Source organism: Phalacrocorax carbo, chromosome Z, assembly GCF_963921805.1.
Source record: "Phalacrocorax carbo chromosome Z, bPhaCar2.1, whole genome shotgun sequence".
In the NCBI taxonomy this organism is placed as follows: domain Eukaryota; kingdom Metazoa; phylum Chordata; class Aves; order Suliformes; family Phalacrocoracidae; genus Phalacrocorax; species Phalacrocorax carbo.
In genome coordinates, this window is record NC_087548.1 from 21,738,934 (window position 1) to 21,755,507 (window position 16,574).

The 16,574-nt window shown below is 42.8% G+C and overlaps 1 protein-coding gene across 2 annotated transcripts in view; it reads left to right on the plus strand.

Annotated features, from left to right (window-relative positions):
• The first annotated feature begins 218 nt into the window (after positions 1-218).
• MAP3K1 (mitogen-activated protein kinase kinase kinase 1) overlaps positions 219-16,574 on the plus strand; it is a 62,058-nt gene continuing 45,702 nt past the window's right edge. Inside the window, exon 1 of one of the 2 annotated variants that reach the window (XM_064439406.1) lies at positions 219-351. Coding sequence is in view for 1 of the 2 variants with exons in the window: in XM_064439407.1 (XP_064295477.1) it covers positions 1,062-1,540 (479 nt within the window). In the remaining variant the exon portion in view is untranslated. Of the gene's footprint in view, positions 352-1,022; positions 1,541-16,574 lie in introns of those variants that run through there. The other variant, XM_064439407.1, reaches the window with a different exon arrangement.

The window sequence follows — 16,574 nt, forward strand, 5'->3', positions numbered from 1 at the left end:
TTGAAAGCAAAACCACCCAATTGTGGTCGAGTGGAAATCTAGACCAAGAGCAAATTTGACTTGGACCTTCCCAAGGTCGTGGTCATGTGATGTCTCCTGCCTTTCTCCTCTCTCCCGTAGGTATATGCGGCAGGCTATAACCTAAACTGGATGTGCGTACGCATGCACATATGGAAACGGGCGCGCTCCGACGAGACGTTAACGCTTCTAAGTAGTTACAGACATGGAAAAGCATCTAAGGACGGGTGGAGCGGCGCCTGCCAAGTGAAGGCAGCCCGGAGAAGGACGCGTGACGGCTGCAAGCACGGATATGCGTTGAATTTCGTCCTACTCCCAGACAGCAACGAGCAGGTAAGCGCGGGCACGGCGGCGATTTCCCGGCGGCTCGCTGTAGCGCAGCATGGCACCGCAGGCGTTTTGCTCCCTCCTCGCCCTGCGGCCGGCTCCCGGAGAGGACGGCGCCCGGGGCAGTTTTGAGGGTGCTGGGGAGAGGGGACGGGCAGACGCCGTGCTGCGAGCTGGGGCGCGGCGCTGCCCGAGTTTCGGGAAGGGCTTCCCCGCGCCTCAGCTCCTGACAGGGCGGCAGCTGGCCCTGCGCCGCGGCTCCCCGCCCCAGGGCCGCCGGAGCGCCCCGCCGGCTCGCCCACACGGGCGCCTCCGCCGGTTCCCGGGCGCGGCGCGGCGCGGCCAGCCGACCCGCCCTCCCGCCCGTCCGTCCGTCCGTCCGTCCGTCCGTCCGTCCGTCGGCGGGCGGCCAGGCACGGACCGGGCCTGCCCCTGACGAGTGGGCGCGGCGCGCGGCGGGGGCGGGCGCAGCTCCCCCCAGCCGCCAACACCTGCGCGGGAGTGGGCGGGCCGGGTCTCCACGCGGTCCCGCCCCACCGTACCTACGGGCGGCCGCCCCGCCCCGCGCCGCCTGCCGCCACCAATCCACACCCGCCTCTTGCTCCCCCCTCCGCCTCCTTCTGTACGCCGTTTGCGCAGGCAGCGCTGTTTCCGCAGCGGGTCAGAGCGCTGGCTTCCCCCGGTCCTCAGGAGCCCGATGTGACCCGCCAGAGAAAATGGCGGCGGCGGCGGGGGATCGCTCCTCGTCGTCGGGATTACCCTCGGGCAGCGGCGCGGAGGCGGCCGCCGCCGCCGCCTGCGGGAGCCTGAAGGGCGGCGCGGCGGCGGGGAGCGTCGCTGGGAGCGTCGGGGGGCTCCTGCGGGAGGCGGGCGGCGGCTGCCGGGAGCAGCGCTCTGACTGGAGACGGAAGCAGCTGCGCAAAGTGCGGAGCGTGGAGCTGGACCGGCTGCCCGAGGCGCCCCTCTTCCTCCCGGCTGCCGCCGCCGCCGCCGCCGCCGCCGCCACCTCCTCCTCGCCAGAGCCCCCCGAGACGCTGCTGCTCCATTACCTGCCCGGGCCGCCGCGCTCCAGCCCCGCCAGCCCGGCTGCCTCCCCCAGCCGCTGCGCCGAGCTCCTGGAGCCGCTGCCGGTGGGGAGCCCGGCGGGGACCGACCCCGCCGCGGAGCGGAGGATGGAGCCGTCCCCCGCCGGGAGGTGAGGGGGGCGCCGGGGCGGGGGGGGGGCGGTGGCGGGTGACAGCGGCGGGGCTGTTGCCGTGAGGAGGGCTTTGGGTGGGCTCCGGCGCCCGTTCCCCCGCCGCGGCCGCCCGGCAGCGGATGCGGGGGCGGCAGGAGCGGCAGGGCTGGGGCGCGGCGGGCAGCCCTCGTCCGCCGCCTTCCCCCGGGGCGCGGGGGCACCTGGTGCGTGGGTGAGGGAGGGGCGGCCCGGCCGGGCCGGGCCGACCGCAGCTGTCAGCGGCTCGGGGCTGCGCGGGGCCCGGCGATCGATGGAGCGGGTCGGGCTGCGCGGGGCCCGGCCGCGGGGGGCGGCTGGTGTTTGAGTGTCTGCGTGTGTGTGTGCGGAGGGGGGGCTTTTGTGTTTAACCTCTGCCGGAGCCCCGAAAGACTTTGAAGTGCGAGCTCGGGGCGGCGGCGGCGGGGGCCGGATGTGTCCGGCGGTGGGTCCGGGCCCCGGCGGAGCCGCTGGCTCTGCCGGCAGAGCTGCGGGCCGGGGCCGGGCTCCTGCCGCGGGGGCTCACCGGGCACCTGGCCCTATCCTGCGCGGCACTAGCAGTTCGCTGCGCCACACCGAGTAATCTTTTTTTTTTAAAAACTGTTTTTCCGAAGTCTTAATTCCAGTTTGCCGAGTCTTGGTATTGCAGAACTGATTTCTTTAGCTCTCAGTAAGGAGAAAAGGCTTTCAAACATAAATGCCCTCTCTGCTTTTTACAAGGGAAGGTGATTTTATGCTGGTTTCGTCTAGGTGGTTTCATTTAGTGCCCTGGTCCTTGTAGCCCATATTTGTCTCTGTATGTGTTATTTGATCAGTCCGTTTTCTTGAGGTTTTTATAGAACTGACCATATTCTGCCTATTTGACACGTGTGGAAGTATTCGGGATGAAAGCAAGCTCATTTCCGTGATGAAGCAGTTTAAGTACTTCAGAGCACATTTCAGCCTCAGTGTGCACTTGCTCGGTGTAACTAGTAGAGCGTGGGAAGACACTGCAGTAGTGACAGTGTGATTTTTGATGTGAAACATACAATTCCATATGGGTTACTTGTAAGGTTATACATGATGTGGACTGTGTAGTTTAAGGACTTAGTAGTAACACCTGAGGACCTATTTTAATGCTGCCTTAAAGTTTGTCTGGCTAATGATTTAAATCTCATAAGAAATCTAGTTCCAGTTTGGACACACGACTTGTATGTTCTTTTCAATTGTGTCTTATGTCAGTTAAACCTCAGGGATATTTTTTTAAAAGTTGACTTATCTTAGGACTACCGTAATAAGAACTGTTTTCTAGACCAATGTCCTGTTTATATGAATTCTCAGCAATTCAGATGAACTTTCGTCTATTTCAAGGACGCTGTAAAAATACTTGATATGTTGTGGTCGTAAGAGACAAATGCTTGTGTATTTACAGAAGAATTAGTGGGAAATCTTAAGCGTTTTGGGGGGGGTGATGTATGAGCTTTAGTAAGTAACTTGTCTTTTTATGACTCTTAGCACTGTCTTTGTCTTTATCAAGTAATGAGATTATAAGGTACTGTAAATTATACTATGAATGTAATCAGTTTCATGGCTTTCAGGGAAAACAAAGAATCAGTGTCAGAGCACGTTTAAAACAACTTGGTCTCATGGTGATAGCAAGCTGGAATTAGGCTTGATGATAGAGGTTCAGGAAGGTCAATATATGTAGCATTGATGCTGAACCACTGAGTCCATCCTTGCTAGTCAGTCCCACAGCAGCAATGACAGAGCAGCTGTGGAATTTTTTCCTTTCACATGGACAGTTTTGCTTGCTTTGAGGTACCTGCACTTGGACAAGTCAGTGTTTTGAGTGTGGCTACAAGTTAAAACTCTTCTCCTAAATGCTCTCTGACATTCGACTAGGAATGTTGACAAATCATAGAAAATACTAAATGCTGAGTGCTTTTCCCTTTAGTATTTTAGTGAGATAAATTCAAAGTAGATTATCATAAGTACAGCTGAAAATACATGGCGACATTAATAGTGATTGTTCTTCAGAAATACTCTACATTAGCATTTATAGGATATCTTGGTAATTCTGTATGATGTGTTACCAGTAAACAGATGTTAGACAAAGTACTACTTTGTCAGGCCATATCAAGCATTTAAAACATCTCTCTGCCCTTATTGTTATATTAATTGACTTGTCCTAGCCAAAGGAGGGAAGTTAATTTGTATGTGAGTAACAGCATATTACACATTACATTTGTGTGTGCAGCTGTTGCCCAGACATTTATTAAGAGGCAAACTGAAGGATATAATCAAAGTAATGTATTATGTGGAGGTTTTCTATGCTCTTCTTAAATACAGTAGTTGTACTAGTGTAAGGATCTACTGTTAGTTAAAAGATACTGTGCTTGCTCCACAGTCCCCCTATCACTCCCTTTTGTATTACAGTTACTTTCTTTTTAAATAGATTTTCTGTTTCTGTTTATGCTGGAAGACCTGCATGAGCCTCAGAACAAAGCTGAGAAGGGCAACTGACTCTCCTGTCAAGTCCTAAATGCAAATATTACCCTTTTGCTTTAATCTCAAGCATTCTGCTTGTCACAGCAGTAGAGCAAATATTTTCACTAAAAGCTGTGAATGCTCTGAGCTATCTTTTTATATCACTGTAAGAGGAGGACGGAGTTGTTTTAGTAGGAAATGCAGCTTCAACATAAAGCACTTCAGACCTCTTATCCCATATCTGTATTGACAGTATATTGATATGGTTTATATAAAAAGATCCAAATAATTATTTCAGTGATAAGTGTGATGTTTCTTGTAACTTGAGGGAAATCCGTGAAGGCAAAATGTACCTCCTTCTCTGTGACCTTAACAGTGTTCTTTTAAAACATTGAGACCCTTTAAGTGATGTTTATTTGTATCTGAAATTGGTGTAGGTGACTTATTACATCTGCAAGTACAGGTTTAGTTATACTGTCATCACCATGTTTTTATATAAATTAAAGGAAGTGCTGCAATTCATCTCTTCTGCATACAGTAGCCATGTACTCTCTGACCTGGGTGAAAACTAAGTGTTTGAATTTGAAAATTATATGCTAGATATGGCAGACTTGTCAGATAGTTGAGCTCCAAGACAGCCTTTGTAGATATTTATACTGTATTTTCTGCCGTTGCTGTTTGATCCCTGCTAGAGACACTAAAGACACACTGAAACCGAGAGTTGACTATACGTACAAGTGTACTAGCAAAAGCTTGTTAGTTTTAGCTCTGCTTATTTGCAGCACCTTTGACTTTCAAAGGAGGACATGAATGCTTTAACAGAGCACTGGACTGGGCAGTGGGTTGGGAGCAGCAGGAGAGCACGTACAGTGAAAGCACAGCATGGCCAAGGTTTGACTTGCTCTTTTTTGTCTTTTCTTTTAACTGCAATGATGATAACTTTCTCTTCGTCTTGTCAAAATGTAGCTAAGGTAAAAATTACAGCTTATTATTGACCTTGGCTATTCTTAGTTAAGGTAAGATGTAATTTTTTATGTTTTAACCAAGTCCACAATGCTGTATGTTTTTAACTGGCTGCTTAAGCCATCAAATTTTCTGCTTCCAGTTTGAACTGGATACTACTGTGAGAGAAAATCCACCTCCTACCTTTTCTGTGCTCTGTGGCATGAGAGCTCTTTCGGAAGAGGGTCACCCTCTACCATGTCTGATTTATATCACTCTCAGTTAATTGCAAGTGGTAGGGCTCTGCATAAATGTCTGATCTGGTATGGCAGTTTCTTTGTTCCTATGCAAAGTCAATAGATTGTAGCTAACCTCGAGCTTTCTGTCTCATTGGATTTAGTGATACTAAAGGTTGAGTCTCCACTGGCACTCAGTGGAGTCCAAGTACCACTAGGTGCAATACCTGCGTTTAGACATGTGTGATTGTGCCTTATCCAAAGGTTGAACCTGTAGATAACAAGATTTGAGGGTCAGTTTTTCCTTCTATATGATGGATTTGAACTTGACGAGATCTTTTAGTGTGCTAATGTATTTGTTCTCGTTTGAAGTTGGAGCAAAGGTAATGGTACAGCTATGCAAAAGAGAGGATGAGGTGGGAGTGGAAACAAGAGACTGGGGGTGGGGTGACTGTGGGAATGCTTCGGGTGGCTTTTGCTGGCTTCCAGTATTGGTGAAACTTGGCTTCGGCTTCCTTAAAATAGAAATTATACATTGTCATGTAAATGTTCTTGAAACAAACTTGTAAAGCTAGTTTTCAGCAGCAGTGGTGATAAGAGAAGGGATCCAGTTTGAGTTCTGAGTTTGTAATGCTAATCTCTGAGTTCTTGGAGGATTCTCTGCAAAGAGCCAAGGGTCGTCTTATTTTACTTTTTATCTGCTCTGCCTCACTTAAAACTCTAGAATTACAGCTCATTCGTTTGCTTGAGGCAAAGTGGACAGAAAGCCTTTAAGAAGGCTTCATTACTTGTCTCTAAGTGACTAGGAGAGCGTGGTTAAGTGGAAAGTTGCTTTCTGTTGCTTCCCTCCCACTTTATCTTTACCCGGAGGCTGAGTGTGTTGCCTGCAGGATGGTTCCAATTTCCTGTCTTACCACACTGCAGAAGTGGAGAATCCTGCTCGTCAGTGAATAGTCTTGACTATTACTTTCCTATCAGATATGTTGTGGGTTTGGGTTTTCTTTCTGTGTGTTTTGGGGCTTTTTGTTTGTTTCTTGGTTTGGGGGGGGGGGTTTAGGTTGTTTTGGGTTTTTGTTGTCTGTTTGAGGGGGGTTGTTGGTTTTGGTTATTGTTGTGTTGTGGGTTTGGTTTTTTTTTTTGAAGATCAGTTTTGTTGGATCTTGGCTGAAAAATGTCCTGAATAAAAAGCAGCTCTATTTACTTGATATCTGAGAGTAATTTGAAAATGCAAAGCTTACCTTCTGTCTGAAAACTGATGAAATACTTTTCAAATTTTCTTAATAAAAGCTGATAGAGGCATCATTCCCTCTCAGTCTTGCTCAGAAACATCCAAGTTTTTGGTACTGCTCAGCATTTGATGACTAAAGATTTTAAGATGTTTGCAGAAGGTGGGTTTTTTCTCTTTCTTTTAAACACAGAAGTGAAACAGGAATACTCAATGACATTCTATGAGATTAAACCGGAATTCAGGTCAGTCTACCATTGCTTTACACTGTCTCCATATATTTCTTTTGTGTCCCTGATGTGTAAACTATTCACATCATTCATGGTAATATAGCATCATACCATTCTCATCTCGCTTGTCCTAATATTGTAATTTTTAATGGAATGCTGCTAATACACTTATTATGTAACTTCAAATCTTCCCTAGTATTTCTTATCAATAGCTTTCACACTGCTGTTGATAGTGCAGCTCCTTGTGACTTACCCAGGGTCACTGTGGAGGGTGGGAGCAGAGTACGGGGAAAAATGGGTTGTGTCTGCTGGGCCACACTAACGACTGACCACATCTGACATCTTGTTTCGTGAGTTCTTTTCCATGCTCCTCTTGAGCATCCAGTCACCTTGCTTTTGAGCAAACTCAAATGAATCTTTGCTCAGCTGTCAGCAATGATGATCAGGGCCTTTTGTGAGCTGGTAGTTAAACCTCAAAGGTATGCAACTAATACTCCTTGTTTTGACCCACGGATACGCGTTTCATTTCACTAGTTATTTCTCTCAAGTACCCTCTTACAGCCTGAGGATTTTCTGTATGTCCTGTATGACTATCATGCTTGTATCTTTGGGATTGTTTGTTTCAGACCCTGAAAGGGCTTGCTGTAAATATTTTAAGTGTTGAAGGAAAAAAAATCTGATTTGTGATAATACCAAATTGAGAAGCAGTTCTGGTTTTTTAAACAAATTGTCAGTGTTACCTCCCATTCTGCCAATAAATACCTGCAGAATTTTATTTTTGTAATTGTATTTTTTAAAAGGGGAACTTCAAAACTCAGTGGATAATAGGGCCTCCCCATTACCTTCCGGTAATATTTAACTGTTCTGCATCTGAAAAGCATAAAAAATGCAGATATCTGAAATGTGTGGTGGAACTTGCAGTGACCTCCAGTTTTCAGTTCATGTAGGGTTTATTGAGTTTGTCAGATTAATATACTCTAGCAGGCAAGTGTTTGTTTATTGTAATTGTTAAGACAGTATTATTATTGCTTTGAATTATGACATACCTTAATTTCTGGTTGCTGATTATGCACTTTGAAAATTCATGTGTAGTCGGTGACAGCTTTCTCAGTTTATCAGTACTTTACACTTTTTTTTACTACTTCCACATTTTTAGACTGCAGAGTTGCCAAATATGATACTAATATTCCTTTCAATTTTTCTTTTGTTGGAAGTTTTAGCTTTACCACCAGATTTGTGATCAGTATCTTAAATGTTCGCATAAAATATATCTGAAATGTTTCTTATTTCACTAAAGTAAATACCTCTACAGATGCTTAGCCTATGACTAAAGACTTGTTTGCTTAATGTAAGAAAATATTGCAGTTGTGACTAGCATGGAAGCTCACTGAAATGGTGCTATTGTGTTCTTAAAAATTTGGAAAGGATCTGCCATATTAAGGATCCATATTGCTTATTAATTTTGTTGAATTATTAATATAAATAAAACATAAGTGATGGCTCCTGTAGTTGCATAAAGTTCTTACCCAGTTCAGACTTTAAAAGGAAATATGAGCAGCTGGTTCTTAAATGGAGTGGAGCTGAATGGAGTTTCTCTTAAAACAATATTAATATGCATAAGTTTATTTTTAAAAAATGTTTCAATAATGCCTGCATATAGTTCTAGAAAATGAGCTTTTCTGTAAATATAGGAGAGATATTAATGTTTTGGTTTGCTAAGTTCTGCATTTGTTTGTGACTAACAGCTCAATACAGTAGGTTTCCTGATCTCTGCAGGCACATCAGATGCCCCAGCCTGTAGGAAGTGCAGGGGCACTGGGGCTTCTGTTCGGTTTTTCCATGGTACGTGTGGAAATGAGCTCTATGCTGCCCAACAGATGCAGCCAGGCACTTCACTGCCTGCCCGACAGTGGTGGCTGCTGGCTTCTGGCAAGGTCACTGTAACCAGCAGAAGTAGCTTTGTCTTTGAACCTCCAAGGCTAGGGCCAGGATTTCCTGCATGGGTACGTTCTACTCCACACAACCTTGTTCACACCTTCTTCAAACATTTTCCTAAAATTAACTGAGAGCTCTAGTTTCTTCCCTTGACAAGAATTTACTCTGAGTTGCAACTGCATGTTTCTTAGCCCTCCCTTAGGCTCTTGGGAGGAAAAGCAGGGGTGTGTACGTGGGGAAGAGGTCCTAAAACATGCGGATTGTTCTCTGTATTTGTTTTAAGCCAGTATTACAGGAAGAGGGAGGAGATGGAGCTGCCCCCCACCCCCGCCTCCTGCCCTGGCCTTGTGTACAAGAAGGCATGAAATGAAACTCCTTAAGCCATGCAGATCTCTGTCAGAGAGCAATGCAGATAGTCTTCAGGGTTGTCATTTTAGAAGTGTGTTGTTCCAAACTGATACAGAAAAGATTGGATGGCTGTTCTATTTGGTTTCTCTCACTGAAGATTGACGTGCGGACTGACACTCAGTACTGCCTTTTTTGTGGGAAGAAGGCAGATAATCCTCATCAGGGAGCTGAGTAGTAAAATATTTTGGAGTCTTCCATCTGTGCAGAGTTGTAAGGTGCTTTCAAGTAAAGATGTGTTCAGTATTGTAAACCAACATACACTTATATCCTCAGCAAGCTCAGTGAGGAAAATATTAATGATTGGCAAAGTGTTTGGCTTAGGTGATATAGGGCAATTTAGAACTGCTGCAGTGGATTGCAGTAGTGTAATGCCTGACCATTGCTTTTGGCTTGTGGTGCAGGTCAGCATGCCTCCATTCAAAATGGTTACTGTTGTCACTCATTTCAGCTATATTGTTGGTAGGGGAGGATTCAGATCTTAAAAAGAAAGCTTTTTCCTTGTATAGGTACTTCAAAGCCAGATGAGTCTAAGTGACTCTCTTGGGAATGAAAAACGTGGTGGAAAGAGTTAGAAAGCAGCAGATCAGTAAAATAAACAAATGTGAAGTGTTTCCTTGTACCTCGGGTACTTACCATTTCAGCCCAAAAGTATTTCTCAGGCGAAGCTTTTTTTTCTATCCATGAAAGAGATCTGGGTTGGCAGACTGCAATCCTAAACTCTCCTACAGGTTCTGTTTCTTTTCTACAGTGGAAGCTGGACTTTCTGAATTGCCCTGTGAGATGTCATCAAGACCTTTCTCATGGACATATCATTCAAATGTTTACTGTCTGTCCCAAATACATCAGGCTCAGTAACTTTCCTTGGATATTGCTTTTGGGATACTCTGTATAAGTTTGCTAATGACATCACAGACCTTTTTGAAAACCCTGGCATTTCTCAGAAAGGTACTGCCTTTAACCAAATCTTTCCTATACTTTCTCTAACTAATTATATTAAACTAATGAAACTGCTTAATGTTCATCTTTCTAAACTCATTTGGAGTATAATTATACTTTGTCTTGAAATTACATTATTTACATTTAAATTTTTTAAGTATAGATGAGCTCTTTAGGTAGCTATGTGTACCTATGATGCAAGGAGTAGTGCTATTGTATCTTTAGTTTTGTCTTTTAAGCATGTGGTTAAGTTCCAGCATGTTCAGGTACAATAGTAAACCCTCTTCTCCTGGTAAATATGCTAAAGTGTACAATTCCCCTTAGTACCTCAGCAGAAAATTAGTATGCTCTACTGTTTGCTTGTTCTGACTTGTGCTGAGCCACGTGTTTGTGGCAGTATTTTACAGTTCTGCCACTAGTGAGGATGCCTAGCAAAGCCAAGTGGGGAAGGACAATTGCTTCAGCATTTTGAAATCGGCTATGTATGAGTTACATTCCTGAATTCTAAAATTGGCTGTAAATGGGAATACAGGTCTGCTGCCAGGGAAGGCCACTTGTAGACCTTGGGAATCAAGGCTGCAGAGGAGAGCACAGTCAGAACTTTCAGGCTTTTGGCTTCCTTTCAGCCCACGGGGTAGACCACCAAGGAGCTAGTAAGGGGAACTAGTAGGGAATCTGCGAGCTCCTACCATGTAGACAAAGTCCATAGGAGCTTCATCAAAATTGGTCTCTGACTTTTTCTGAATTGCTAAATAATTTCTTTTCAAAGTATTTTTTCCAGGCAGCAGCTTAGCTGTATGCATAAGTATTTCCACTGTGTTTAAAGTACTCTTATGCACGTAAGTAGTTGAAACCTAAATAATTGGGACTCAAACAAAAATACAGGCTTTAATCTTGCGAGTGAGCCTCTAGTAAAAACCTTACGCAATGGTGGAGCTTTACAGGCTTTATGGGTATCCTTTGTGAGTGAGTCTTCACTTGTGTGTCTGTCCCATTTGTGGTATTGGTGCCTTAGGCTGAAATAAAGTAAGGTTTACCACGAAGTAGGTGAAGCTTCTCTAATCCAGATTTTGTTCAAAACATGAATCCTAATTCAGAGGAAAATCAGGACCTGAATTACTGCTATGCCCACTTTGGAGTTGTGTGACTCTGGCAGGGTTCTGAGTGAACCTTGTCTGCTCTTCAGCTCTGTCCAGCGACTGGCAGTAGGACGATGCTAGCATCAAACCTATTTTACTCACAATGACTAGGTAGGTGCTGTGCATCTTGTGGCGCTCAGCTGTGTAAAACTTGCTAACCTTATGAATACCATACCGAGGTGGACAGTCTCTGATGCTTCAGGCAGCAGGTGCTGATAGAGCTTGGGGAAAAAGCAAGGATGCAAGATCCAGTAGTGTAGTATGTGTTACAAAGTGCAAGACCTCTTGGTTCTAACAGAACATCCACATATAAATGTGTGTTTCAATTTAGGTATGTTAAGCACTCTTAGCTTGCTTCTGCCTAGCTGTGCTGAGAGTGTTTTGGTACTTGCTGATTTGTGAAATACCTGAAAATGGTGAGTTTCTGTCATGAGTAAACCCCAGATTCAAAGGCTATAACAGTGAAAGCTATCAAAAGTAAGAATATGACTGGTTCTCCTTCTTTCCGTTTTTTTTCTTTAATATACCCAGGAACTTTGAAACTATAAATAGCTATACTTAAGGAGCCATAAGATTTTGAAAAAATACTCAAAGTTTGCTTCTTCCAGCTTAATGGGAAATAATTCAGCTCTGTTCCAATTCATGTTTGTAAAGGAAAGACTACTGAACAAATTTATACCATCTCTGGTTACCATTGGTAGAAAGTGTATGTTAAGTTTCTTTGATCTTAGAGCTAAAAGGGCTAGACATATCTGTGATTTGCACACGAGTAAGTAGGTAAACTGGCTTGGAACAAAGTGAAAAACAAATGGAGGACTGATTTATGCTATTGCAGTGTTTCCACATCTGTGAAACACTCCTCTGTGCAGAAGAGCTCTACTGGTTGTATTAGTTGGGACCAGCTGTGCTCTGTCTCCCCTCTGTGGGGAGAACACAGCTTGTGTTACAGGAGCTGGTACCTTAAGGATAGGCTCTTTTTTCCATTAGGTATTTTCAGTTAAGCTCTGGGGGAAAAGACACCGTTGCCTCTGGATTTCAAAACACTTTTTTTTTTGTGCAGTAAACGTGATGACAAACGTATGATTTGGAGGAGGCACAAATCAGGCCTATGGATTTTGCCCTAAAGAAAATTTTTAAACTGTTGTTTTACTTGAAGTCACAAATAATAGCATAAATGTAGTCAAAGTTTTCACTGTAGTTATAACCGGGGAAGGTTTTGGCATTTGTCAGTAACAGTCTGTCCAATCTTTTCTCAGGTTTCTTTACAATCACTTTTGGAGAAAAAAATACTGTGTAGAACTTGCCTTCCCCTCAACCCCTCCCAGTTCACTTCAGAGATCCAACATCTCACTTTCGCTCCGGATGGCCCAATGTCTGCCTCATTGCATTTTGAGCCTTATTGTGACAAGGTCTGCATTTTGGTACCTAAAAGGAAATGGGAAATGAGTCAATATGGGTCTAGCACTGTTACTCCCTTTCCATGTTAAAATAAATGGCATGTTTTTATAACTGGGAGGGGATAAAGCTGGCTTTCACAAGGGAAGTAGTTAGTGTAGCTGGTTCTTACCATAGTGACTTTTGATAAGGATTTGTTGGGTTACTGTATACTTACTTGCAGTCACTAAAATAATCTATAGTTACAGGATTTAAAATTATTAACTCTTTCAGTTTAACTACAGTAGTCCTTCAGAAGCTGCAAATGGTCGGTCAGGGTATAAGAACTGAGAACTGTGCTGTTCCGTATTTGTACAACAGCTTGCTTCTAACATTGTGTAGATGTGCAGCTGGCTGGCTAATGCTTAGCCCAGACACGGTTAACCAAGTACGTGGGAAGCCTATCTTCTGCATGTGTTGACATTCCCTGTCTCCAGTGCTCAGAGAGATACAGTGGGGTCCTGTATCTGAACATTCGTGTAGTATTTGTTAGAAATGTGAGTGAAGCTGACTGTGCAGATGCCTTCAGTTTCCCAGGGTACGATTATGTGACAGTGTATCCTTCACTGGTCCTGTGCAGTCCGGGCTGAAGTCAGCCTTTTTCCAACTGTGTTCCAAAGTTGCATCTTCCTTTGGACTTCCACGTGGACTTTGGGCTCTGTCACCCTAGCCACAGACTGCCTGTCAGTTTCGTGTAGCAATTAATTCAATGGGTGATACCAGTCTTCAGCTTCTAGTTCACAACCAGGTCACTTGCAGTACCTAGTGTAAGATTAACTTATTGAGAAAATATTTCCATATACAGTCCATTAGTAAGACACAGGGACATGACCTGTTCCACACACAGACTTCCCCCAACTATAGTTCCACCAGTGTTTCCTGGAAACTAGTTTTTATTTCTGGTATTTTATGTATGTGATGTAGTTTCATAGTGACTAGAAAATCACACACCTGTTCAAAGAAATAAGACTGCTTTCTCAATTACTGTCCCATTTTTGAGGGGCTACTACTGTAAGACAAGACCTCATGGTAAGAAGTAAAATGAGCTGATGTCTTCAATGATCAGAAATATTTGCTTAGTCTTTGAATATTCTGTTAAAATTTAATAAGGAACTGATCTGCATGTTAAAGCATTTGCTTTAACACACAGATATCCTCTTGTCTTAAACATTTGTCTTGCAAAGGTCTTTAGGAATAGTATGCTTTTCATTGGCCTTAAAAATTAGCATATTGCAAGTGTGTTTCAGTGATGGTAGTTAACTTTGTAAGACATTTGATCACACATTGATTTGACATAAGATTCTTTTTGTAATGTCTTAATATGTGGCAATGCCATTAAACTAGAGCACCTTCTGGAGTTGTAAGTGTGGATTTTTTCCCTACTTTTTTCATTCTTTCACAGTAAAATTTATATTGTGTAGCAAAGTAAAGAAAATGGAATTGGCTTATGAATTTGTAGCAATCAGAAAAATTCTGGGATAGTTTCCTACAATGTCATGTTAGCACAGTTGTTTTTAACTAAGGTTGAAAGTCCATTCAGAGGAGCCATAACACAGCAGGGTAGTCACAAATGGGGCTGTAAACTAGTACAGCTGCCACCCTGGTCAAACTGCTCAGCAATCACCTGTTTAATATGGTGCTGCTTTATCCTTCCATATGCTGAAGCACAGCTGGTGAGAAAAGCATTCTTGGTAGCACCTCAGGGTATTTCTTCATATTCAGTTGTTGTTACTGATTATCCCCCTTGTTACAGAGGAAGTATCTTTCACCCAAAGGTAATTTCCCCTTTCTTAAGTTGATTCAGTGAAACCTTGCACTCTATTTCCCACATTTTTACGATTATTTTGTTACTACAGCAGGTATTACTGCTTCAGGTCAGAGTCCTAGTTTGTATTTTGTTTTTCTGATCTTTAAATGTATTGCTTAAAAAAACTCTGCTTTAGGTTGCTACTGTTTTTCATATGGGCTCTGATTTTAAAACTTAAAATATATTGTGGAAGTGTGGACAACATGCAACTTAGGAGATTTCACTTATGACTGTTTCTGCAAAAAACACCTGTGAAACTTCTGGAGGAAAGTTTTATAAGGCAGATTTAACAGTTTGATCTTTCCAAATAAGAGTGAATGTTCTTGAACAGAATTACCTCTTAATTTTCATTTCACTGAATTTTGAGTAAAGTAGTTATGGCTGCTTGAAAATAAATGAAGTCTATCTAAAAATTGTGGATTGGTCTAATGAGTCTAGTACAAGAGTGAGCAAATAATAACTTGCTTCAGAATGAAGAAAAAATAGACTATGCAAGATTAGATTTTTACAGTGTGAAGATACTTTAACCAAATTGAGTGTAGAGAGAATTACAGAAATCAGTTCAAACAGAAATGAGCTGTGCTTCTTCAAATCCAAAAATCAAAGAAGAATTAGGTAAGTTGGGCCCCACCTGTGCCTTAAGTACATGCTGGTACATGAATAGGGATACGAACCACACCAAAATGTATAGCTAGTAACTTCTTGATTTTTTTTTTCATATCCAGTTTGATTCTCATTCATTAAAGTCTCATTTTCCTTGTAATTAGGCTTTTTTCAAAGTAACTATCATATCCCTTATTCAGTGGTTTTTTAATATTTTGAGTTTTTAAACACATTGTCTTCTATTGCTGCTTTCTAGCTTGATATACTTCTGTCTGAATGTTCATACAAAAAACCCCACTCAAGTTACTCAAATTTCTTTAAAATTACAGTTAATCGTTCTGAATTTCTCTTGTTGGTATTTGATTTATCTGTCTTCTGGAGATGAATGCATCTTCTGTTCTTTTTTCTTTACTGTGCCCCCTTTAATTAGAATTACTTATGCAGAAAAAGAAGGCTGGATTTTAAATACAGCTGAAATATAGAATTAGTTTACTTAAATGTGAAGCCTAAATTTGATAACAGCTTTCAGAGGCTTGGCATTTTTTTAGAAAACCAAATTGCTCCTATGGATACTTACGCGTTGGGAAGCTTTTGTAATGTGAAGGCAGGGAGGGCAACAATCGAGAACAGCATTTGCTGGTAGTCTTTCACCTTATTCAGAAATGTAATGCCCTTTTTTCTGAAGCTGTCAGTGGGAAGAAATTTAACGGAGGAGTATTTTTATCAGCCAGTTTGTTCAAACTGGTGTGCTTTATTCTGACTTTTTTAGAATTGAGTGCACAAAATTAAATGTTATTTGCATGATTAATTTGAAGTTGGAAGTGGTTAAGAATCTTCTGAGAATAATGCCAAAAAATAATTTTCTCAAAATATGAAATTTGCTTGAGGTACTTTTTGTTAAGTGTTTTTGAAGGGAGACATAGCTGGCTTTTATCCATCAATTTGAAAACCAATAAGGTGTCTGACAGTGGGATGTAGACAGGAAAAGTGACAGGTCTTGGCTTTACTGAGACTCTGGAGCTGGTTCAGCATTGTCATTTATGGCCTCTTCTGGGTTCACCTTTGTTGTACGTGTATGTTTCAAGTGTTTTCCATTTGTTGTTCTTCACTGCAATAAACAGTAGGGTGAAAGTTAAGGAAAAAATATTTCTGTAATTAGGTTCTATATGAGATTTTTGGGAGGTGGATTTCTGATTTTGGTGTCTGTGTTTTCAGGAAAAAAGCCAAAAAATGCTAATTTAAATAAAGTTTTTCTTGCAGTTGCAATATTATATGGATGGCTTTCAAACATAATAACATCCATGTCTAGGTCTAATACTGTTGTTTAAAACCCCTTAAATTTATGGAATATTTTTTAATAGCGTCAGCTACCAAGGAGATCCTGCAAAGTAGCTAGTTTTATTATTTTCTGGGATATTTCGTTAAGGTTTTAAAATAAGATAAATTGTAGCATTATGCAGTTTGCTTTCATTGCAGATTCATAAATCTTAACCTGCAGATTGACAATTTACATTGGGTTTCATAAGTTAATTAGAAAGGTATCCTAGACACACTGGCATAAAAACACCACAGAGGATTTGCTATGAAGTGAGCAATCTAGAAGCCACTTTTAAAGAGAAGTGGTTAAAAAAAATGGGAGACAAATATGGAAGTTA